Source organism: Lacerta agilis, chromosome 8, assembly GCF_009819535.1.
Source record: "Lacerta agilis isolate rLacAgi1 chromosome 8, rLacAgi1.pri, whole genome shotgun sequence".
Classification (NCBI taxonomy): domain Eukaryota; kingdom Metazoa; phylum Chordata; class Lepidosauria; order Squamata; family Lacertidae; genus Lacerta; species Lacerta agilis.
In genome coordinates, this window is record NC_046319.1 from 8,340,498 (window position 1) to 8,365,331 (window position 24,834).

The 24,834-nt window shown below is 50.0% G+C and overlaps 2 protein-coding genes across 2 annotated transcripts in view; both read right to left on the reverse strand.

Moving 5' to 3' along the window:
• Positions 1-15,337, reverse strand: part of ATP13A2 (ATPase cation transporting 13A2) — a 31,428-nt gene extending 16,091 nt beyond the window's left edge. The window contains exons 1-12 of the mRNA XM_033159313.1: positions 15,224-15,337; positions 8,053-8,126; positions 7,347-7,514; positions 6,772-6,830; positions 5,812-5,914; positions 4,844-4,923; positions 4,306-4,383; positions 3,387-3,456; positions 2,829-2,963; positions 2,317-2,383; positions 1,409-1,540; positions 1,132-1,299 (exon numbers count right to left, since the gene is read on the reverse strand). Of these exons, the coding sequence (XP_033015204.1) occupies positions 1,132-1,299; positions 1,409-1,540; positions 2,317-2,383; positions 2,829-2,963; positions 3,387-3,456; positions 4,306-4,383; positions 4,844-4,923; positions 5,812-5,914; positions 6,772-6,830; positions 7,347-7,514; positions 8,053-8,126; positions 15,224-15,233 (1,144 nt within the window). The 5' untranslated portion in view covers positions 15,234-15,337. The remainder of the gene's footprint in view (positions 1-1,131; positions 1,300-1,408; positions 1,541-2,316; positions 2,384-2,828; positions 2,964-3,386; positions 3,457-4,305; positions 4,384-4,843; positions 4,924-5,811; positions 5,915-6,771; positions 6,831-7,346; positions 7,515-8,052; positions 8,127-15,223) is intronic.
• Positions 15,338-16,927: 1,590 nt separating this feature from the next.
• On the reverse strand, positions 16,928-24,503 carry SDHB (succinate dehydrogenase complex iron sulfur subunit B). The gene is made up of 8 exons (XM_033159314.1): positions 24,369-24,503; positions 23,486-23,634; positions 22,110-22,195; positions 20,733-20,869; positions 20,377-20,493; positions 18,286-18,387; positions 17,761-17,883; positions 16,928-17,176 (listed from the first exon to the last, which is right to left on the reverse strand). The coding sequence occupies exons 1-8, from the start codon at positions 24,486-24,488 to the stop codon at positions 17,099-17,101; spliced, it is 912 nt and encodes a 303-aa protein (XP_033015205.1). The 5' UTR covers positions 24,489-24,503; the 3' UTR covers positions 16,928-17,098.
• Between the last annotated feature and the right edge of the window lie 331 nt (positions 24,504-24,834).

Here is a 24,834-nt window from a genome sequence, read left to right on the forward strand (position 1 = left end):
TAGTTAAATAAATTGTTTAAATTGTTATGAAGGAAATGACAGTTTTTCTCCTTCCAGTAAAGTACAGCAGAAAAGTTGTCCAAATGTTAACTTATTAAACCTCGCAATAATTTCATAATTATCCATCTACTTCTAATAGTATAACCAAATCAGTAATTTTTGATAGAACTGTAAAAACTACTCTGAAAATTGTTTACTATTCCAAAAACGAAACCTTCATCACCTGGTTGTAAATACAGCGGTACCCCTAGTTGCGGACACGATCCGTTCCGGGGTGCCGTCCGCACCCCGAAAAGTATGCAACTGGAGTGGCGCTTCTGTGCATGTGCGAAGCGGGCAGAACACTTCTGCATGTGCGCCAAAACCCAGAAGTATACAGTTCCGGGCCATTCCGTGAAAAATGAGCCTGATAAGAATGCTAGATGAGCACTGGACTTTGGTGAGGAAGATTCCAAACGTGCAGTCTAACCATTTTTTTAAAAGCTAGAGACAAAAGAAGTTTATTTTATGGACCTTCTTTTCAAAAGTCCACCCAAATAGTCTTCACAGAAGTGTTCAAGTTAAAAGTTTTCTGATGATTGTCCCACCCGTGACAGCATTTTTTCCTTAATTTTGTATCATTAAATTTCTTAAACTTAATTCCTGATTGCGTAGTTGTAACCAATAAACATTGACTTAAACAGGTATGCTGAGTTTATCATTGAGTCACCTCCCAACTCACAGAGTTTTGCCATAAATCAAACTTATCTCAAGCTCCATGTCCTTTTTTTGTCCCACCCGTGACAACACTTTTAACATTTAATAAAATTGTCAAAAATATCCATAAAAATAATAAAACATTAGTAAAATGTTCTGTATCTTATTAAGAACATAGTTTAAATTTTGGTTGTTAATTTTTATGTATATTTACATTGTTACACATGTGTGAATACCAAAAAACATGGTCAAAGTGTCCCACCCGTGACAATGGAATGGCCCTTGAACCGGGTTTGCTGCGTTTGCAAGCCGAAAAGATGCAACATGAACCTAACGCATATGACTGTATTAAGATTATACCAGCAAGAATGAGTCTTTCTGTTAAAAAAATAGAGAGATTTAAATCAAATCCACTCTGCGCTTCATTAAGCTGACCTGTGCGAGTGACCACTGCCAGAACCTCAGGGCCCACGTAGGGTCTTGCCTGGATGACCTGCGTTCCGCAGAACAGCGTGTGGCGCTTGTGTTCCTCAGGGGAATAGACGGTGCTGGTCGCTTGGGGGCCTTCGGGCAAAGAGGTCTTCATCACAGGGATGCTCTCGCCTAGAGGGAGAGAGGCTCACTGAGGACGAACGGCCAACACCCAGCCAAGCCCAGCGGCAGGCCCTAAAGCAGCTCATCCCCCCCAGCCAGCACCCGGCTCTGTCCTCACCAGTCAACATGCTCTCGTTCACCAGGCACTCGCCCGTCAGCAAGGCGGCATCGCACGGGACCTGAATCCCATCCACGGGCACGACAATGCAGTCGCCTGGCACCAGGTCCATGGAGCTCACTGTCACCATCTCTGTTCCAACACCACCAGCCACCAAAAGAGAAAACGAGTCACACCTCTCCGGGAAGGAGTAAGGCAAGAGTTCTCAGAAGTTTTAAAAAGGAAAGAACAAAGGGGGGGGGAGGCTACAACTAGAGCTAAAGGGATAATTTCTAGAAAGGTCAGGTCCTCCCCTGCTTTTAAGCCATTGGCATAATAATAATAACAACAACAACAACAACAACAACAATATCCCACCCATCTGGCTGGGTTTCCCCAACCACTCTGGGTGGCTCCCAACAGAATAATAATAATAATAATAATAATGTGATAAAGCATCAAACATTAAGAACTTCCCTAACCAGGGCTGCCTTCAGATGTCTTCTAAAAGTCAGGTAGTTGGTTTTTTTTATTTATGTGATGGGAGAGCGTTCCACAGGGCAGGCGCCACCACCGAGAAGGCCCGCTGCCTGCTTCCCTGTAACCTCACTTCTCGCAATGAGGGAACCACCAGAAGTCATCCCAAGAGATGGGAAAACCCAAGAGCAAACATCAGATTAAAAGGTTGCTGAGGAACGAAACGATTCTGCGATGAGACAGAGAGGAACTCAACCAAATATACAACAGAGGGAACCCAAGGAAAGCAGAACGAATGGCAAAACTCGTTACGGGCCGAGATGAGCGAAGGAAGTGGGCAGTCAAGGCTAAGGAGAGAGAGCTGAACATGGGAGAATTCCCTTCCCAAGGGCTCATCGCCAAGAGGGAGCAGCCTCAAGGACGGGGGAAGCTGTTGGCAGCTCCTCACTCACCTCCGGAGGCTCTGCGGATTTGCAGGTTGACTGCCATCTTCACCATCTTCTGCAGGGTGATGCTTTGCTGCAGGGACAAAGCGTGACGGTAAAAGTGTCAGGAGGGGCAGGGCTAGTACCAGCCGCCAGACCTCACTCTGGAGCTCAACGGAAGTCCCCTCCCCTCCCCTGCTCGGCCCACATGCCCAAGAGGTGCCAGGCCTATTGTAATGCCAAGGGAATTTGTAGCCAAGGAAGTGTGGCGGCTGCCCAGCACTGGAACGCCGCACCTGAGAGGCACTGTAGGGCGCCATATGTCCAGAATTTCCCAGACAGTGCTTGGGCGGAAATCGGCAAAACGTCTGGGAAAATCTGGACGCACGGGAACTGTTTTCCTTAAAAACAGCTCAAAAACGTCAATTTTGCCAACAACTTTGTCCAAAAAGAAGCTCAACAGCTCTTTGTGTCCGGATTTGAAATATGGAAACCGTACTCAAGCCCCCCCCCCCTTGTGCAACTGAGGCTGAGCCCACCTTCCTCGTCTCGTAGAGAGAGATCCCGATGGAGACCGCAGAAATTAGGAAGATGCAGGCAGCGTAATAATAGTACTCCTCGAAGCTCCACAAGACGATGCTGAAAATCTGGAAGATGTAAAACGGGTTCAAGACCTGGAGGGGTGGGGGACGACAGCAGAAGGAGAGGGCAGGGTTAATAAAACGTTTTATCAGAAGATGCAAGGCCACTTGCAGGATGCTGGGGGGGGGGGCAGTCGGTCTGTGAGCTGGTGGCTGTCAGCACAGGGGGGGGGGGAACCCTCCCCAGATGGTCCCCAGCTAAAAGCATTTTGTGGACCACATTGGAGCTCAGCTTCCTCAAAACCTAAGCTTCAGCCCCACTGAAGTCTGTTCTGTGAGGGAAGGGGAGGCCGTTCTCTATCAAATGGCACACACACACCCCGGCCAGAAAAGTATATCCAAATGGGCACTGCCAGCTTGTCTTGTCTAGGGACCCATTTTCCCAGGGAAGGAAAAGGTCTTCCCCTCCCCATGCCCAGCAAACCAGGGTGAAATTGACTTTCCATAAAGGCAAACCTCATCTCTCAGCAGCCTGAAGTAAGAATTTACAGGTACATCGATCAGGTTCTGCCCGTAAATCTTTCTCCTGTCCAAGCAGAGGGTGAGGAGAGAAGAGAATGCACAGGTCAGTTTTGGCACAGGAGGCAAAATATCACCAGATGTTCGGTGACTGGGCTGAGGGTTGCATCTGTTTGCATTTGTAGCCAACCCTACTGGCTAGGGGAGCTGAGAGGCTCCAAGAAAACATCAACCCTCAAAAGGCCAAAGAGATATAAAGCGCTGCTTTTTAAAAAAAATAAATGGAAGAGCAAAACAAAAGAAACTAATCTATACTCCTTCCTAGCTCAGGCCTTGCCACAGAGAACCAAATCAAATAGATTTTGCAGCCCTTCTGACAGAGGTAGAGGCTTGGGTTGAGTTTTATTGCACGTGCTGACAAATATTCAGTTAGTTGTTGTTTTATTGTGACTACAGCTTGCGTTAGTTTTAGACATTTTGTAAGCCATTTTTATAACAGTCAACAACACCCCCCGCCCACCCCATGATGGAATATACATGTATAAAACAAAATATACATGTTTAAATTAGAGCATTAAGTATCAATTGCTTATTTCATAGATTTAAGGAGGGATTTCAAAGAAATAATTGGGTTTACTCAAGCCAAGATAAATCTGCCTTTCTTAATTGATCCCTCTAGCCATTCCTTTCATTTCATTGCTGGTGTAGGGAGCAAAAAAGAGAATGCGGGCATTTGAACCAACAGCCTCTGAACCTTTGGGCAGAATCCGCTGTTTTCACAGGATCCTCAGTTGTGCAAAATTAAGAGTAAAATCCAGATTTCAAAAATCAGATAAGTTTGGCAAACGAAAGACAGGTGGCAGCCCAGGGGCAACTTTATGACCTTTTGATAGGCATCGGTGCTGCTCACGCTCACCTGACAGATTGTTCTTCAGCACTTAGTCCACAGAGGGAGAGGTGGATATCTGAGAAAGTCCAGCTTTCATCTAACACACTGCAAAATACACAAAGAGACAAAGAGACAGCCTGTATCTGCCAGCAACAGGTCAAAAACAGGCATTTCCTTATTTCTGAGCCCTGAGCTTCCATTGGCTAAGTTGCTGTGATGTCACAGAGGGTTGCATTCAATGGTTGGCTCACTCAGATCAGACTCGCTGAAGTTAACGGACACAACTAATTGAGGTTCCATAATTCCAATGGGTCTAATTGAAGTATTGCTTAGCTGGATACATTCCAGAGCATTCTGGCAACCAACGGCAAACAACCAGTCATGGGACAGAACATGCCAGAAGCAAAATGAAAAGCTAGAGCAAACTGATATATACAAATTGCAGGAATCAAATTTGGGGCAAGGAAATTTTGCACAGACCCATGCAAATTATACAATTTCGGCTGCTGGCAGCAGAAGAGGGAGTAAAGTCCCAGCCTAGTGTACCCCGAAGGCAGAGGCTTACCTGGCCTTGCAGAAGGCACCCCACTTCTCAATCCAGATATAGCGCAAACCTTCAAACTGGTAGTAGCGAAGGATGTTCTTCTGAAAAGGTTTATTAAAAATGTTTTACTACTTCTTTTAAAAACTTCATTTTATGCTCTTCTGGTTTCCTTAGCATTGTACGAGTGGGGTGTCATTGTTCCCCTTTTTCTAAATGGAACCCGGAAGAGAGAGGTGGGTGCAAAGGGGGTGGGTGGGTGGGGCAAAGGGGGCACATACACTGGCACAGAGGAGAAAGCAGGTCAAGAGGCTGTGGCTGCCAGCTGCAGGGAGCTCTGAGCAGCATTTGAAATTAGCCAAGCACCTGTTGCATTTGAAATCAGCCAAGCACCTGTTGCATTTAACGACTGGCAACCAGACTTTTGCGACTGGATGAAGATATCCAGGCACAACCCTTGGCGCCAAGCATCTCCACCTGCCTGGCTGCAGTCGGCTGGTCTGAGATGTCTTTTTTGCTGCCACGCTGACAGATGAATCAGCTGTTGAGACTCCTTGATTCACCCGGCAGCATATATATATATATATATATATATATATATAGGCAACTAGACATTCTGATTTGGCATCCACAACCCAGGTCCCAGGAGCCATTTGGCTCCTAGCTTTTCTATCCCAGTTTCTAACACTGGGGTTATCTCCAGAGAGTTTTGGCATCTCAGGGGGCAGCCTTGGGCAAGTCTCTCTTGTTCCCCACTGCCACTCTGAGACTAGCAGGGTTCAAGCTGAGATAAGGGCGTATTTCAGTACAGAACCTAGAGGCACCTGGAAGCCCATCTGAGTTCTCTGGCTCACAGCATGCCTGTGAGGAGGCACGGGCTGGGATTCCAGGAAAACCTGGGAGGATACTTGGGGGTTTTCCAAGGACCTATGCATCTGGGTCAGGCAGATCAAGAGGTTCTGGGTTCATGGGATGCAAGGGGCTGAACTGACCTCCTCCTTCCGATGGAGCCCAATCGTGTCTCGGCTTTCATCTTCATCCTCAAACACACCCACGGCGATGCTGTCTCCTCCGCCGTCTCTTCCGTACATGAGGCTTTGCAGGAAGAGGGAGGGAAAGAGGCAAAGGAAACAGCACAGAACTTAGCCATCAGTTTGACTCTCGTCCTCTTTAAAGAGGAGGGTTTAGCCTCCAAACGCATTTTCTCCTGAGCAAGTCCCAGTCATGCTGAAGCATGCAAAGTCATAACAAAAGAGAGCGTGCCTCTCTCAGTATGGGCTGAATGACCTCCACATTCAACCTGGATCTGGTCTCTCCATGATCAATGTAAACAAGGCATTGGGGGCGGGCTTCAGTGGGGAGGCAGTGTTAGAAATTAGCTGGGCTCCTGGCATGTTTTGCAACTGGCACGGGTCCAATTGCAACCACGTGGAGATCTCTGGATGCCAGGTTGCCGACTGGGGAAAGCAAAACGTCACTTAGTCAAGGATCTGAAATATTTTCCTTGATGCTTGAATTGGTTTTGTTCTTGATTGTTTCAAACCACTTTGAGATTTGTTCTTTAAAATAGAAAGCAGTATAGAAATGATGAAGATGATGATATCCCGGGGGGGGGGAGGGGAGAGAGAACTAGACATTCCATTGTGGCAACCATAACCTAGGTTAAAGGTGCCATTTGGCAATTAGATTACAGTATATATCTGAGTTTCTAACACTGTGGAGAGGGTATTTTACAGCGTGGGGTGAACCCACTGGAAGTTGGAACTGCTGCAATGCCTTTTATACGTTTCAGGTCTGCATTTGCAAGGCCAAAGGCCCAGAGTTTGGACACTTGTTGTGGGGCACACCCCTGACCCACAAACAGTTTGCATGTCCCCCGGCCCCTCTCTGATTCATTCACGTCTTCTGCAAATTCAAGACCATGCGAGAGTGGCCCCCAACGCCTCACTCACCTGCCTTCTACCATCTGCTCTGTTCGGACACAGGCTGTGAAATACTGGCCAAACTGGTCCTGGAAGAGAAGCACAGAGGGCACTTGGCTCAGCTGTGGGGAAAGAGTTTGGCTCACAGAATCAAAGAAAGGATTGAAGCTGCATGGAACAACACATGTATCAGACCTTTGAATCTGTAAGTAAGACATTTTAAACTTACTTAGTATGTGGTCTATTCCTTGAAGAAGGGGTAGAAAAAGGGGAGCATCATGAATGGGATAAAAGGGTCCAACAACCTATATTCCGACACTGTACTGCTGCACAAGTTGTGACGATTTTAAATTCTGCTAGGGCTTTCTGTGTGCTAGCCCCACGTTTTGAATCTAGGCACCCAGCCAATTCTTTTGTTATTCACCCACACACTTGAGTCCACAGGGATTCATAAATTTAATTCCCCTATAACCAGGACCCTTGGTCACTTCTGAAAATGTGACATTTGGGGTACAAATGGCAAAAGTTTGCCTGCACACCTGCTCCATCGCACTGCCCCTTCTCTCCCAAGCCTTCTCCCCTCGCCACCCACCAATTCCACTCACACGGATGACCACCCAGTCAGCTTGGTGGAGGGGGCAGCGGCTGCATTTGGCCTGGACTTTGAGGTGTGGCTTCCAGTGGAAAACTATCAGCGGGATTCCCACCATCAGCAGAGAGAAAAAGTAGCAGAGGATGATCTTCCATGTTTTGCTTTGGTAGCCTGTGACTTCCTGGGGGTGGAACAAAAACAGGCGTTTTAGGACCATGCCAGTTATGACCTCCATAAACACACACACGGGGGGGGGAGCCTTGCAATTTAGAAAGGTGCATTTGAGAGAGACCCCGGAATCCTCCTCCTGAGATGAGGAATGACTTCTCCCACCCAATCAAATGGTATTTTGGTTAAATTGCAGCGATAGCGGCTCACAAAGAATTCTACTGCAACCTAGCACAAGGGTTGGCAACTGGAGGCCCTCAGGCCAAATCTGGCCACCTGAAGGGATGTGAATTGACTGTCCAGGTTGCTAGCCTGATGGCAAAAGAGCAAAGCGGTTCCCATGGCAACAAAACCTCCTTTGGGGAAGGACCAGGTATACTGCCCCCACCCCATCTCCTTCCCTCACTTATCCACGTGGCTTTCCAGGAAACTTTGTTGCTGATCAGGGTTTAAGGACCTTTAAGAATGACACAGCAGAGGCAAATGAGCAATGCCCTTGATTCTCTCCCCCCCCCCCAGGCCTCACCCCCCCACACACACTCTGTACTTACCATGCAGGCATTAGGGGGGCTCTGGTTGAGGGTGCAGTAGCCGAGTCGCCGGCCTCCCAGCAGCCTCCTGGTGTCTGCAATCAGAAAGAGAATGAGATCAGTGCAAAATTACGTTCCTAAACGCAGGACAAAGGCATAAAGGTGCTTCGTCCTGCTGTTGGCTATGGACCAAAGAATAGGCTGAAATCCCAGCCAGGACTGCTCTGGGGTCTTTCATTCTGGTAAGCGGTATGTAATTTTTGCTTCCTTGTTTGTTTATTGAAAGCTGCCCCTGCTCCTTCTCCCTGGTAAAGGAACCAAGGTCTCGGGAGAGCTGTGAAATAAACGAGTTATGAAGGAGAAGGAGAATGAGTGGATCTGAACGAACAGGGAGAAGAGCAAGCTCCGTTTCAATTAGCTTGGAGAGCAGCCGAGGTCTTGCAAAGCCCTTGATGCCAATCACACATACTCTGCTCGTGCAAAGTCACCCTAAGTGCCAACCCTGTTACTCAGAGAACTCGCAGCAAAGCCAGTGCTAAGTCCACATTTTCTCGAATTCATTCATTGATTATTACTCCTTATTTCAGAAGTGGGGGTCTTGGGACAAAGGAGGAAGAGCTTGAGTGAAGCTGCCTGGCCTTTCCGCCGGTTTTGACCCAACAGCACCTCCGCCATTCACCAGCAATCATCCTCTTGCAAAAAGGCCGGTGGGATACAGGGAAGCAGTTCGAGGCTCTTACCTTCTTTGGGGGGCTGGCCTGCTCCCACCCCAAATCCCTACTTACTTCTTTCTCCTGGGGTTCTGTCCTATTATTCCAAGGGAAGACGTGGCCAAGCTGCACCTGAGGCTGCGCTACCTGTCCACTGCCAGCCCCACCCCTTTCCCAAACACGGTTGCAGGAAGCAGCAGGCTGGCAACGGGCCAGGGGAGCTCCAAGTTGCTCCGCAGCTTATCTGTGCCATTTGCTGTTGACAGCCGGCCGGCCGGCTGGCTTGGCCCTGCCGAGGGAGCTTGCACACCTGACGCAGCCACAGAGCAGGAAGCTCAGTCCAAAAGCCGCACGGTGACCGGGCACGACGCCTCCAGCCAGACCCAGAAACGCTCCAAGTGACCAAACCGGTTTCATCAGGTGGAATTTTCCCAATGAGCAAAATGGGCAGCCTGTGATGTGTGCAGGGCAGAGAGAGAGAGAGAGAGAGAGAGAGAGAGAGAGGAACGAGCAGGTAGGAGGAGGGGTCTGGAGGAGAGTCTTTGGCAGGGGCAGTTGGCCCTTTCAGAAATGCCCTCTTCTGATGGAGGCAAGCAGGTGCGCCTCCAGAGTTTGGTGGTGTGTGAAAACACAACAGGGGACTGCAGTGGTTCCATGCTTGTCACAGCCCTTCTTCTCTTCCTCAGCACTAAAAAAAAAACCCTCTAGTGATTCCCCAAATGTGGATCTCCAGCTGTTTTGGGACTACAACTCCCATCATCCCTTATCTAACAGGACCAGCAGTCAGGGATTATGGGAACTGTAGCCCCAAAACAGCTGGCGACCCAAAGTTTCGGAAACACTGTTCTAGAGCAAGAGGAGGCAACCAGCCATAGGGGCAGGTGGCAGAATTGCAAAGGCAAGCGGAGCCAGGAAGATTCTCCACACACACACACACACACACACACACACACACACACACGTGCCTGTTTACCAGCCAATTAATCTTATTAAAACATTATGAATCCCTGCTGAGCTGCAACAGGCGTTCACTATTTGTACTTTCAGGAAACAATTGAAGACGTTGTTGGTTCAACAAGCTTTTCCAGCTGGGTGAAAAAGTATCTGGTGTAGGTGCTCTCTCTTTTTTTGCTATTGTTTTAAAACCTACATTTGGTTGTCTTTTGTACTGGGCTTTTAAATTACTTTTGGTTGTTGCTATGTTTTAGGAAATTCCTAAATTAATAAATCATTATTATCCGGACGTTTGGCTCCAGTCTTTATACTTTTTGTTAACATTTGTTATTTTTTAGGTGGAAGCAACCGATGTATTTGCAAAGTCTCGCTGCGGATTCACATTCTCAGGAATGTCCACAATATAGATTTGGGTGGAAATCATTTTTAAAAAGCAACTTTCTCCCCTGAAACATGGTCAGAGGACATCTCTCCCTCCAGTTCCTCCCCTCCCCTGAATCATTTAAACTATTATTCAGCGGGGTTTTGTTGCTGTTGTTGATGCTAATTTTTAGTTCTTATGATTTAATGTAGAAACTGTTCAATTTGGTTGTGTACTTTTGGTCTGTTTTATTTGTTGTTTATGACTACTTCTTTTATGTTTGTGATTATGTAAATCTTTTTTATGTTGTAAGCCACCTTGAGCATAGCATCCAAAAAAAACCAGATGATGATGAAGCTGGAGGAAAGGCCGCTGAGCAGTAAACAGATTACCCGGTTTTTCAGTTTCCCCATGGTTTCTTGCAAAAGAACTATGAACGTGTCAAGTTTTTTTTTGCTGGCAAATGGGTCAAAGTTAGGAATCAGCATAAGCAGATAAAGAGGCTTATAAGTCTTCCCTTCTCCCAACTCCTCTTCACAAGGTAAGCAAGTATTCCAACAGATGGGGAGACTGGTATCAGTTTCACAAGAACCATTAAATACAACAGCAGATTTTCTGTGTGTGCTCTGGTCCCGCATATCAACCACCCAAAGGTCTGTCCCATCCTCAAAATGCCCCTTGCCTGCTTGCAGCCCCAGGATATACAACTGCCACCACCTCTTCTTCTAAATCCATTCTTTCCCACGTGGCTCATCCCCAGCTTCGGGCAAGCTCTGAGATGCCTAACAGGGCATAGCATCTGGCACAACACAGAAATGGACTCGGTGCAACTGCTAGATCGGACCTGAAGAAGGATAATGACCAACAGGTTCCTCACCTGGCACTACAGCTCAGTGGAAAAACCATCCTCCGTCATCTTTCTAGAACACAGAGGACAATTTATATCTTTTTTTAAAAAAACCTCCCTACCCCCCTCCCAAATGATGTTCTAAAACTGCCTGACAAAACCTTCTGCAGCCTCCGTCATGCAGATCTGGCTTCCTAAACTTATCAGAGGCAACCTGGTCCTTGAACCCACAACTGCCACATGAAAGGAGGGTGGCCTGCCTAGCCCAGGCAAGCAGCTCCAAATGATGCCACACCTGGGAACAAGCAGCAGGTGTGGCTGCCAGGGATGAAACAAGCACTTCTAGGCACCTCCAAGCCTTGCCGGAGGACAACAGGGTTGAATCAGACCAGGAAATGCATGGCTCAGCTTCAGAAGGGAGGTGAGCTGGAGAGCCACCACGGTGTTGTCTGCCTGCTAGGTCCCCAGCCCCTCTCCCCACTCCCACAAAAGCTGTGACAGGGTGCACAAAAGGGGTCTGGAAGCCCCCTGCAGGATTCCACCAACACACTGGGACTGGGGACTTGTTTGCTAGAGATGCCTTTCCAGGAAGCTGTACCTGTACCCTGTTTCTAGTAAAGGTAAAGGGAACCCCGACCATTAAGTCCAGTCGCGGACGACTCTGGGGTTGCGGCGCTCATCTCGCTTTACTGGCCGAGGGATCTGGAGTTTGTCCACAGACAGCTTCCAGGTCATGTGGCCAGCATGACCAAGCCGCTTCTGGCGAACCAGAGCAGCACATGGAAACGCCGTTTACCTTCCCACCGGAGCAGTACCTATTTATCTACTTGCACTTTGACGTGCTTTCGAACTGCTGGATTGGCAGGCACCAAACAACGGGCGCTCACTCCATTGCGGGGATTCGAACCACCAACCTTCTGATCGGCAAGCCCAAGGCTCAGTGGTTTAGACCACAGCGCCACCTGCTAGTAGACTGCCTTTATTCAGACCTATCCCAAACTACAGTACAGTACTTCGGATACCTGAAGGTATCTCTGTCATGGATATTTAGGCATTCATTCAAAACTGAGTTCCCACATTTGATGCCAGTCAAACCGTTTCAGAGGCACAGAGTCTAAAACTCTGAGAGTGAGAGATTATTAGTTTTGAAGCGCCACATCAAAATTCGAATTTCGCATTGGAAATGTGCGTAAGGTAAAGGTAAAGGGACCCCTGACCATCAGGTCCAGTTGTGTCCGACTCTGGGGTTGCGGTGCTCATCTCGCTCTATAGGCCGAGGGAGCCGGCGTTTGTCCGCAGACAGCTTCCGGGTCATGTGGCCAGCATGACAAAGCCGCTTCTGGCGAACCAGAGCAGTGCACGGAAACGCCGTTTACCTTCCCGCTGGAGCGGTCCCTATTTATCTACTTGCACTTTTTGGGGTGCTTTCGAACTGCTAGGTGGGCAGGAGCTGGGACCGAGCAACGGGAGCTCACCCCGTGGCAGGGATTCGAACCGCCGACCTTCTGATCGGCAAGCCCTAGGCTCTGTGGTTTAACCCACAGCACCACCTGGGTCCGGAAATGTGCGTATCAGGTTTTAAATGATTTATCCTAGTGGAATGCCCTTTCAACTGCATGTTGTTCAGTGAGCACCATGTGCGCTATGAATATTATTGATGGGGAAAAGGTACCAAACGAAGACAATGTCACCTGCAGGGCGTGATCAAAGCCACAGCCAAAGGAGAAACCGCTTTGCTCACTGAGGCAGAGATTTTGCTTGTGCATTGCTGGTGGCAGATTCCTGAGACCCTGGAAGTTAGGCTGAATGAAGTTAGCTCCTTTCCATGGGGTGGACTTTCATTACTATCACCATGCCTGTTAGGGAGGAGGGGTCTGGACTGCAGGCACCCAGCAGGACCAGTGGGGCAGGGAAGCACTGACAGCCCACTGAATTTGGCTTCCTGCCAAAAGCAGATGCCCCTTTTTAAAAAGCATGTTCCTAGCCCTCATGATTTGCTTGAAAGGGCACTATCAATGCCTGCTGGAATCTCAGGAGCTGGTGCAAAGGGCCTTTATGGGGTCTCCAGCTGTTAGGGGCAGGGATACAAGGGCACCATGCCTCAAACAATTTGCTACATGCATGCTTTTTTTTTAGAGGGGACAGAAAGTTCTTAGGAGCAGTGTTTGAAATTAGCCAGGCGCATTTTGCACCTGGCTACTGACCACTTGCGGCCAGGTGAAGATGCCAGGGAGCCAGGATGGCACCTGATATCTCCACCATCTGGGGATCATTGGATCTGGACTGTTTTCACACACTAATACCCCATCCTGTAGAATTCTACCAGTTATATTTTATTTGCACGATTGGAATGAATTTCTGAAACCAAAGTGCTTTTTTCTGTGCAGCCTGAGCAGGAGTAGTCACCATTAAGAAAAAGAGGTCAGAACAGGCCAATAGACATGTGGGCTGTCCCTGGATCAAGTGACTCTTCTTCTTCTTTCAAACCTCAAAGCTCTTAACCTAGCTTAAGGATGTCATCTGAACTAGCCAGACATTTAATTGAGAATCATTCAAAGTCAGTCCATTATTTGAAAAACAAGAATTTAGAGCCGTCTTGGTCAAAAATGACAACTAGACATCCCGTTTTGGCAACTGCTACCTTGGTAGGGCAGATCCTGAAGTTGAGGCTCCAGTACTTTGGCCCACCTCATGAGAAGAGAAGACTCTGTGGAAAAGACCCTGATGTTGGGAAAGATGGAGGGCACAAGAAGAAGGGGACGACAGAGGATGAGATGGTTGGACAGTGTTCTCGAAACGACTGGCATGAGTTTGGCCAAACTGCGGGAGGCAGTGGAGGATAGGCGTGCCTGGCGTGCTCTGGTCCATGGGGTCACGAAGAGTCGGACACGACTGAACAACAACACCTTGGTTTAAGGGCCCATTTCGCGCCTAGCTCACATATCTGAGTTTCTAACACTGGTGCAGAATTAGGATTTCCTCAACGCATTTTCTTTTCCAGGGCAGAGTTTGTAACACACAAACAGCTGGGCCCAACACAAACAACTTTCTTTCCCCTTTCTCCCTCAAGCCAAGATGGTCCCTGTGAAATTCTCTGCTATGCACCCTTACACAATCCCAGTCACAAGACCCACTTTCCACCCCGCTCAAGGCATAAGATGGCCCAGAACCTTCCACAAATCAGCCTCTCTCGTGCTATTCCTGCAGAGACTGTCCCAGAGGCCCTTCCGGGTGGGAAATGGAGGGGCCAAAGCCCCAAACTCCAACTTGCCATTGCCTCAGCAGGACTCTCTGTGGTGTCCACTTCCACCTTCAGAATGGCAACTGGGGCCTCCCCATTAAAGAAGACTGATTTGGAGCCTATATGTGTGTGAGAGAGAGAGGGGGGGAAGGAGGACAGGGAGCAGTTGCTGCCAGTCTGTGTTTTACAGGGTGTAACAAAAGGGTCAAAAAGAGGACAGACCACTGTAGTACTCAGATGAAGCAAGGATAACAATCACAATAGTCAGTATAGCTGCATCCACCTCCAGAATCAGAAGCAGCAGCCTTTCCAGTTGCTGGGGATGGGGGGAGGGAGAGAGAGAGAGATGATGCTCAGGCCCTGCCACTCGCCACTGGGGCATCTGAATAGCCACAGTGGGAACACAATTACTGAGTTATTATTTATTAAATTTATATACCACCTTTCGTCCAAAGATAACAGGCGTCATCTAGTCCAACCCTCTGCAATGCAGGAATCTTTTACCCAACGTGGGGTATAAAACACAAAATGCATATAACCACCACCACCACCAGGCCTTGGGCCCGATCCAGCGGCTATTTGTGCTCCCAACTGTAAACCTCCCCCTCCCCAAAGAAAAACTGTGGGTTATTTTTTAAACCTTCATAAACTTGGCCCCCACCCCCCGCGGTTCAGTCCTTGGCTCCCTGGAAACCCCACTTTGCGTAACTTCAGAAACTTTCTCTTTCTTCCCCTTCCCCTCAAAAAAGAAAATCGCTCACTGAGGCGAAAGAAAAAGAAAGAAAGAGTAAAGTCAGCAGTCACGGGGAACGTGGGATGACGTGGGGCAGCCCAGGCTGGTCCGGGGGTGGGGGGCACGCCTGTCTGCCTCACCATGTGCCCCCCTCTCCGCTGAGACCACCGACCCCGTTAACAGCAGCAGCAGCAGCTGTCCCTTCCTGGGCCGACCTTGCAAGGAGCGCACCGCACCTGCTTCCTTCCGCGGCGCCCCGACCCCGGCCGCCCCCCTCAATCCCAGGAAAAGGACGAAACCCCCCCTTCCTTCACCCCCCCCTTCCCTGCCTCGCCGGGAGGCTCACCTGAGCTCATGGCTCCCCCTCCACGAGGAGGAAGTGGAAGTGGAGCAGCGCCGCAGCGGCAGCCGCCTCCTTCCCGCGCGCTACCCGGGAGCGCGAAGCAGCCGCAGCTGATGGTCCGGGGCCGGCCAGCTGGAGGGGCGGGGCCTGGCGCAAAGGCTGCCGGGAGTCGTAGTTCCTCCCCTCAGGGGCTCAAGTGGCTCCCCCTGCCTCCCCAGGCTTCCCCCTGGTATCGGGGACCAGGAGGGCCTAAGAACACCAGTCGCGTATTCCACATTCCTTGCATCGTTTTAAAATAAATTCTACCCCCCCCCCAAACACACACATATTTATTAAAAGAGAGGGTAATTTAATCTGCAGGTTTTTTTCCAGGTCCATAGGCGCCAAGCCATGACAAAGTGTAAAAAAGTGTTATAAATAAAAAGGTCACCGCGGCTAGTTTGGGGGGGGGGGCAGGTTGTTGGGTCTTGATTCTGTCAACTGAACACAATGAACCAAGCTCCGGACCTTCTCATCTCTCACAGGGCCAATAAAAACAAATTACTATATAAATAAAGGACCGACCCACGGGACGCTGATGCAAAAACACTGTGCAACAGAATGAAAAGATCAATACTCCTCCCTAACCCACCCTTTCCCTCCCCCCTCCAATGTCTAGGACAATAGCACCTGCGAAAAACGGACTGTGAAAAAGACTGAATTGAAAGTGGATGCTATATGTACCTTTCCTTGCTCATTTATTTTATTTTATTTTTTGTATCACAAAAAAAAAATCTTGAATAAAAACTAATTCCAAAAAATAAATGAACAAAAGAGCAGCTTGGATCAGGACCCAGCACGAACTGCTCTGTTCAGGCCCCTGGAAATCCCTGAAGGGGTGGGAGCCACGAAAAACCACACACAGAAGTCCCTCTGGAAGACCAGAAGAGAGCATGATAGTGGGGGGCTTGCCTCCTCTTAGGGCCAGGCCCACCCCTTGCTTTCAGATCCAGTGGTTGCAGGTGAACAGAAGGGAGAGAACGGCCATCCTTTTTCACCTGGGTGGGGCAAGCGAAATCCTTCCCCCAAAAGCTCAGCCTGAGCGGAGAAGACAAGTCAGCCCCACCGGCCAGCTAAGTCCACACACAGCCTTTGAAAACACAGGCCTGCCTTTACATCAGCTGGCTCGCATGGAAAGGAGGAGGCCATGCAACACCCCAGAAAGCTCTGGCCTCTGGAAGTGGCCACCTCGAGAGCTGAACAGAAGCCCATGAGGTCCTTCGGACCAGCTGCTGTCTGAGCAAGAAACATCAAGGTGAAGGTCTTTTCCACAGAGGCCTCAAGCAGTGTGTGCTTTGGGGTAGATTCTCTTGAACCGCTTGCAATTTGACCGACGGCAACATAGAGGAAGAACAGGAGCCCCAAAGGAAACAATATGAAAGCTTTAGAGCAAGAATGGATTTGGGGCTCCAAGTTGTGGGGGAAGAGGCTGCCATAATATAACACTGCTTCTCATCGCAGAGCCTACAGAAGGTTGGAAACAGCCCCACGTTGCTACCTTCAAGCTATGCTCACTCTCGCCATTTGGGACCATTCTGTACAAACCCAACACACACACACCCCAAAACCCTTCAGTCCCAGCCAGTCTGCAAGCAGGAGACAGAGAGAGGGGGCCAGTCTAAGGACGCAAACAGGATGGGGAGGAAGGTGAACTGAGAGAGAGAGAGAGAGATTTGCTAATGACTTTTATTAGTCCTTGCAAGCTTTCATCGTACACGAATGCCAGTGGAGAAAACCCACACAAACTGAGCAGGGCCTGACACCGCAAATATAAGTTAGCTAACTTCCGGCAAGGGACAGGGAAAGTGGATCTGTTGAAGCAAAGCCCTTGGAAGGATGTCAGGCGGTGGCTGCCTTTTCCTTGTAGGTGGCCATCATCTTCTTGATCTCAGCAATCGCTTTTCCAGGGTTCAGCCCCTGCAACAAGAACAGGAAAGGTGGAGAAAGCGGCTTCCTTCCTTCAACTGCTAGTACAACCCCATTGCCAAGTCTGACACAAGAAGACAACATCTGCTCACCCAAGAGGCAAATAGAAATGTGGTAGCTCCCTTCATCCCTTTTCACAATAACTGGCAGACGGGGAGAGAAAAGAGCCCTCAAGGTACTGCTTGAATATGATTCCCACCTGCAAAGTCCATGACCACCAACCCTGCTGGCTGGCATGATGGGGCTGCTGGGAAGGCAGCAACACCTGGAGGGCCCCATCCTGGCCGCCATCTGCCCCTGACCCACATGGACTGAGTCACCCATTTCCAGAGGCTGCCCCAAGAAAACACAGCAGAGCAGCCTGCAGAAACAAGCCCAGAACAGCCGCACAGAGTCGGTACCTGCTGGACTCACAGGGAGCCGGAAGCACCCCAATGCCCTTCTCAAAGTGTCCCAATAGCATTTCTGGCCAAGCCCCTGGGGGAAGGGGGAGAGAAACGACAGCCAGCTTCTTCCCTCCCCTCCATTCCCCCACTGTGGACTGTGCTGGTGGGGTGAGGGGGGAGAGCCCTCACCTTGGGGCAGGTCTTTGTGCAGTTCATGATGGTGTGGCAACGGTATAGGGAAAAGGGGTCCTGCAGCTGAGCTAGGCGCTCCTCTGTGTAATCGTCCCGGGAGTCAATCATCCAACGATAAGCCTGGAAGACAGAAAAAGAGGGTGCTGGGTGTGAATCCTTGCACAGAAGAGGGGCTTACATGCCCAGGGGTCTCCCTAATGCCCAGCCCTCCTTCCCCCTCCCTCTGCTTTTCACCATGACACCTTTTGCCCCATTCAGCTGCCTCCCTCTTCTCTTTCCAGGGTCTTCTGCATCACCTGCTGGCCCATTAGAAACTCATCCCCTGGCTCCTGTCCATCACAGCCTCTCCCTCCTTCAACCTGAGAACCACTGAGCATTTCCCCATACCTGGTCCTCCCCTCCCCTCATACCCCACTGATGATTGGTAGGAGTCTCCCTGCCCCACTGGCAACATGGATTGAGTTCTGGGCTTCCCCACCTGGCTGTTCCCTGGCAGCCAGTGGGCACTTCTGGTCTTTTTACCTGCATGAGCACAGCGGGGCCCAGGTACTTGTCTCCATTCCACCAGTAGCTGGGGCAGCTGGTGCTGCAGCAGGCACAGAGGATACATTCGTATAGCCCGTCCTGGCAGGGAGCAAAAGAGGAGCCACAGAGTCAAAGGACTATTTAGCATCTCCCATGAGGGAAAATGAAGTGCAGCCCCACCAGAGGAACACCTTGTGTGGGTCCCAATCAGAGCTGTAACCCTTCCTTTTTTTTTGCATTGGGAAACTGCCATAGCTGTCAACTTTCCCTTTTTTTGCAATGGGAAACGGCGCTGGAATAAGGGAATTTCCCGCCAAAAAAAGGGAAAGTTGACAGCTATGGTCCCAATCCACCCAGACAACCACCAGTAAAGTGAAAAAAAGCAGGGGAAGGGCACTTGGTGGGCTGTCGCAATTCCAGTCTGTTCCCCAGCAAGTGGATTTCAGGGGTGCACTGCCTTGGAACACGGAAAGCTCCATCCCAAACTGCAGTGGCAAGGAGCAGCCACTGACAGGGCCACTGAAATGTCACTTAGAGGTCTTCTGAAACCACCCAAGATGGGGTCCCACTGTCACCACATCAAATGGCAAGTCTGTAAGTCAAGAATTGCACATAGAGTGTGTGTGTGTGTGTGTGTGTGTGTGTGTGTGTGTCACAGCTTGTGTGCAGCAACTGCAGCTACTGTTTCACTACATGTCACTCCAGGAAAGGGAGAGGATGAATGGCATGGAGGTTCTCTGCCTGGCTCCAAGCTCTGCCATAATGGAACTGCCCTCCTCCCACCTGGCTCCAGGACCTTTGAAGATGAGCCACCCTCTGTTTGCCCCGAAGGCTCCTGTAAGACCCTTCAAGAGGAGGAAGGCCAGTGATCTGCTGAAGGAGGCCACATGGGGGCATGAAGCTGGAGAGGGGGGGATCCACCCCTGCACTAAGAACTGCCCCAGTCTTTTAGCCAGGCTTGATATGCAGACCCCTGCCCAATTGCCCCGGCAACTCAGCTTTGCCTCCAAGTGACCAGGCAGGACTCATTGAGAAAAGTTGGCCGTGACTAGAGGATACCTCAGCCTCAAAGCCCAGAACAGCAGCAGCTGCTGCTGCCACCCAGCAAAACGAAGGATGCACAACTTCCTGGGGAGAAAGAGAGGCTGAGGTGGGATGGGGCAGATTCGTGGCTTGAAAGGGGGATTTAGACAAATTCACTGAGGACAAGGCTTTTGATGGCTACAGTTGTGCAGTACTTCCATTGCCAGAGGTAAGAAGCCTTCGTGTGCCAATTGCTGGGGAACACAAGGGCCAGAGAGTGGTGTGTGCTCCTGTCCTGCTTGAAGATGCCCCACAGGAGTCTGACTGGACAACGCTATGAAGAGAGGATATTGGGCAAGATGGGCCTGATCCTGCTTCAGGGCTCTTCTTAAGGTAAAAGTAAAGGGACCCCTGACCATTAGGTCCAGTTGTGTCCAACTCTGGGGTTGTGGCGCTCATCTCGTGTTACTGGCTGAAGGAGCCGGCGTACAGCTTCTGGGTCATGTGGCCAGCATGACTAAGCCGTTTCTGGTGAACCAGAGCAGTGCACGGAAACACTGTTTACCTTCCCGCCGGAGCGGTACCTATTTATCTACTTGCACTTTGACGTGCTTTCGAACTGCTAGGTGGCCAGGAGCTGGGACGGAGCAATGGGAGCTCACCCCGTCGTGGGGATTTGAACCACTGACCTTATGATCGGCAAGCCCTAGGCTCTGTTGTTTAACCCACAGTGCCACCCGCATCCCATGGGCTCTTTTTAGTTGCCCATAAAAACTAGCGGCAGGGGCTTGGTGCACAATGTCCTGGGTTCAGATCCTGGAGGCACTTCTTAAGCAGAGCTTAAAGGACAAGAGAGGGCTTCCTCTGACAGTAGAGGAGCAGAACCCAGTAGAGGAGTAAGCTAGGCAGGCCTCTCAGTGTGGGGGTCTCAGGACAGGAAGGAGGGGTGACCTGGGGAGGTGAGGCTGCAGCTGCCAATACTGGAGGCGGCCTCCCCGTGGGAAGGAGTTAAGACAGACCAAAACACCAATGAAGCAGAATGAGAAGAAAAGAGGAGTTAATGACCAGCTTCTCCCGATCTTCTATGGACTGGAGGTATTGCTCTTTGCCTTGCTTGGACTCGTCCTTCTTTTTCAAATACGGCTGGATGGCTTTGTACTGGGCATAGAAGTTGCTCAAGTCCTGGAATGGGGGAAAGCATTTGTTGAGTGCAACTGACTCAAGAAGGGGCAAAGGCTGGGCCCAGTTGGACAGCCCCCTACGTCTCAAAGCCCCTCACCCCCGTACAAGGGCAGAGGGCCATCTCAGGTACAAAAACTTGGCACCCCAATACATTCTGCTTTCTTTCCTTCGTTCTCCTGCTTCCAGAGAAATAACATTACCTTCTGCCAACTGGGCTTACAAAGAAGGTGCGAACTTACCGGTACAAGATCCTTCACCACATACATGTGTGGGAGAGGGTATATTTTGGCGACCTTGCCCAGGTCGGTGTCAATCTTCGTGGTACAGGCCAAACTGTTCCCTCCACCAATGTTCATTGCGCAGGAGCCACAGATGCCTAGGACAAGGAGAAGACAAGTCACAACAGGGCCGGCGGCTCACTGCCTCCCGCCATAGGAATACAGAAAGCTGCCTCACATCAAGTCAGGCCATGGGTTCATTATCAGCACAACGTCTCTCCAAATTTCAGGCAGGGGTCCCTCTCAGACTGACTGAGAGTTGCTGGGGACTGAACCTGGGACCTTATGCATGCAAAGCTGATGCTCTGCCACTGAAATAAGGCCCTTCCCTGCTCCTACTCAAAATCTCCACCTTCCTACATCTAAGATCCTCACGTCAAAGCTGTTTTAATTTTTCAAAAACGAAGCATTGCTTCTCTTTCCACAAAGCCTCTTAAAAAGCAGTTAATCTTGTGGCAATTTGAAGAGACAGTGCAAACTGTTTCAACATTTGTTTGCTTCCTGTTTTACAACAGGCCTAAGCGGAGAGGGTATGTTATTAAACAGAGCTATTTATAGCCACGTTATGTATGCCAATTACAGATCTAATTATAAACAACAGAGAACTCTTGTCCCAAAGAGCTTTGGGGTTATATCCAAAGCTATTTTTTTCTGGGCAGTCATGGGTCTGTCCCAGCATACTTTCCTCAACCTGATGCCTTCCATATGTTTTAGACCAGAGGTTCCCAATTGGTGGTCCATGCACCCCAGGGGGTCTGCATAACCCACCCTGGGGTCCATGGCAGCATTCACATACAATAATTACCATAGAGATATCAACATTTTCAAAAGCCTGTGGCTTTTGAATTGAAAACTGCTGCTATAGACTACAGCTACCATCATCAGCCTCAGTCATGGCCATGGGGTCGGAGGATGCTGAAGCTGATAGGAGTTAGTCCTACTCAGAGTAGCCCCATGAAAATTAATACTCATTATCAGCTTAGGTCCATTAATTGCAATGGGCCTATGCTGACTAAAACTTAGCTGGATTCAACCATTGATCTTTTAAGCAATTCTGATTCCTAAGTCTGGTTGGACGAGCTTTAACCATCTCAACTTCAAAACTTGCAAAAGCTGCCATGTGTTGATTTCAGAATTTGGCCTCTTCACAAGGTTTTAGCAGGTGATGGAGAGAGGTGACTCTCTCCTAGTTTAGGTCAACGTAAATCAAGTTGTTCAAATGCTCCGACAGCAGAAAGGCTGTGATGTGAACAGGTAGGAGGTGGGTCTTGCCTTGACCATCAATCACCTGAGCCCACCTTGGCTTCTCAGAAGACAGAAAATAGGGCACAAGTTTACCTTCTCTGCAGGACCTGCGGAAGGTCAGGGTGGAGTCCATTTCATTCTTAATCTTGATCAGGGCATCAAGAACCATCGGTCCACATCTAGAAAGTGAAACACCAAGTTCTCTGGTCATCTCTAAGCCCACTATTCTCCTTCCTTAGATGGTCCCCCCCCCACTCCACAGATGTTCTTAAAGCAAAGGAAATGGGTTAAAGCAGAGGAAATATGTCACCGCATTACCACAACAAGGTCACAACCTGTCCAAGCCACCAAATATGATGCCAGGTCACTGCTAGCAGCAGCAATTCACATGCTTTTAAAAAGCAGGCAGCTGCTCTGAAGGGAAGCCCAGCTGGAGACATGCTACATTTCTGGCCTGACTTAACTTGCAGCTGTGCTGAAGGTGCCTGCTACAAATTTCCCATGCTGTGATGAATGCAAAAAATAAAATAAAAAATCCTTCCAGTAGCACCTTAGAGACCAACAAAGTTTGTTGGGTCTCTAAGGTGCTACTGGAAGGAATGTTTTTATTTTTTTGTTTTGTTTTGACTATGGCAGACCAACATGGCTACCTACCTGTAACTGTGATGAATGCCTCCGTTTTGGGTTACCAAACTGGAGGCACCTTCATCTTTGTGCCTCAACAACTGATACAAACACCCTTTGCTTGCTGCCACTGATTGCTATACAGCCCTCCCCTCGCTCAATGGATCGCCTTGTTGGTCAGAGAAATGAACAAAAATGGAAGCAAGGCCAGACAGTAGAAAGCAAGGCTGCCTTTTCTTTATTGGCCGTTCCGTTTCCAAACAGAGTCCCTCCCCGTTACCCCGCCTTGTGAGAGAGGCGAGAAGCCCCAAGCAAAGGTGTGCAACATCTTTTAAAACCTCAGAAAGTATTCACCCCCCTTTTACTGAAAGACCACTCCAAAACGCCACAGATACATCACAAGTCTGTCAGTCGAGACGCCTGACAATACCTGATAATTGCCCTTCCTGGCCTGGCCTGAAATGGTAGATACCTTGACACCAGAATCCATTGTCAAATACCTTTCTCTTTTATACATAGATACTGGCTCTTTTGACAAGTCCTCAGGAAGAATTTCCTGCTATGTGACTGGAGAGGGTCTTTGGGGTTGACTACAGGCTAAACTTAGCCTTGGACTTGCTCTGTGTTTTTGTTTCATTCTTGTGATTTATAGGAGATGCTTTGGGTGGGTGCAATTTTGTTTGAAAGCAAAAGGAGATATTTGGGATTATGCATTTATGTATATATACTCCTGGCTGTGTGTGCTAAAAAAAATTGTGCAACATGATGCAAAGCAGCACCCAAGGGTGGGCAACATCCCTTGGCGGAGGGGTCTTGTCCAGCCCCTTCTTCAAGGCGCTACTCACTTGTTCAGATCAACTTCATACGTCTGCATACGAGGTTTCTCCCCGGGGTTGTCTGGGTTCCACCGATATATTGCAAACTTCTTAATGCGGGCGGCAGTCTGTGTGTCAGGCGCGGCGGCGGCAGCAGCTGCGTGTGCCCTGCGGCAAACCTGTACACCAAGGAAGAAGGAAAGAAGACCCGAGCCCTGAGCAAGGGGCATGCACAGCAGGGCAGACAGTTCCATCTCTGAGACAAGTGTGCGTTGGGGCCAGCCAGAGTTAACTACCATCGGCATTATGTCTCTTTTGCACTGCAGGTGGGGGTGGGGACTTGGACTGAGGGTGCGATGCTTGAAGCAATACAGACACAGTTAGTAGGGGCCCCTTACCCTCCTCCATTGCCTGGTAGGCTATGGCTGCTGCTCTCTCCTTCCCGCAGCATTTGATGGTGGGTGCTTTCCCCCCCCCCATTCGAGAGTGGAGACATGGGAGCCAACTCCTAGGGGTCAAGGTCCCTTCGCTCCCCCCCCCCAGTCGATGAGAATTGCCATTTAATGCCCCCTCCAAATTTTATTAAATTTGGCAGCCCTGGGCAGAGATGCCCAGGCATCAGCCTCTGCCCCCTCCAGCCCCTCGCCGCTGCAAGCAGAGTCCCCATCCTCCCCTCCGGCTATAGTGGTCAAGGAATGAAGACGGGGAGCGGGGCGGCCGGGAGGACGCCGCTGCTGTTGCTCCCTCGGCAAAAGCCCCCTGGGTTGGAACCAGCCGCCCAGGCAGCCACGTTCCTCGGAGGACAGGACTGCACGGCACCTTCCTCCTCTTCCTCACTGAGGACTAGCCGCCTCCCGAGACCAACCGCTGCGGAGCCCCTCCCCTCCCTCCGGGACACTCCGGTCTCGCTCGCCTGCAGCAACCGCAGCGCCCCCGCCGGGCCCCGTCGAAAGGACAAGGACGCGCCCGCCGCCCGCTCAGCCGCCAACGCCGCCGCCGCCACTACCGCCACGGTCACAGAGGCCGCTGCCATCTTGCGCCCTCTGAGCGGACACCCTGACAGCTGCTTCCGGAAGGGGAGGGAGGGACTGTAAGGCCCGCTTCCGTTCTGCGGACATATTGAGAGAGGCGACGGGTAAGGCGCCTTGTTGGGAGTGGCCGTGGGTACGTAAGTACGTAGGTGCGCACGGGAGGAGGCGGTCACGCGGCATTTGGAGCGCCTGACGCGAGAGTGGGGCTTTAGACGTAGGCCGTAGTGGGACTAGTGTGGCCGCCATGTTGAGAGTGGCGGGAGGAGGAGCTCGTAGACACAAGAAAGCTCAAGAGACGAGACCTCCCCTTGCTCCCGGGTTAAGTGGCTCCTGCTCAAAGGCTGCCGT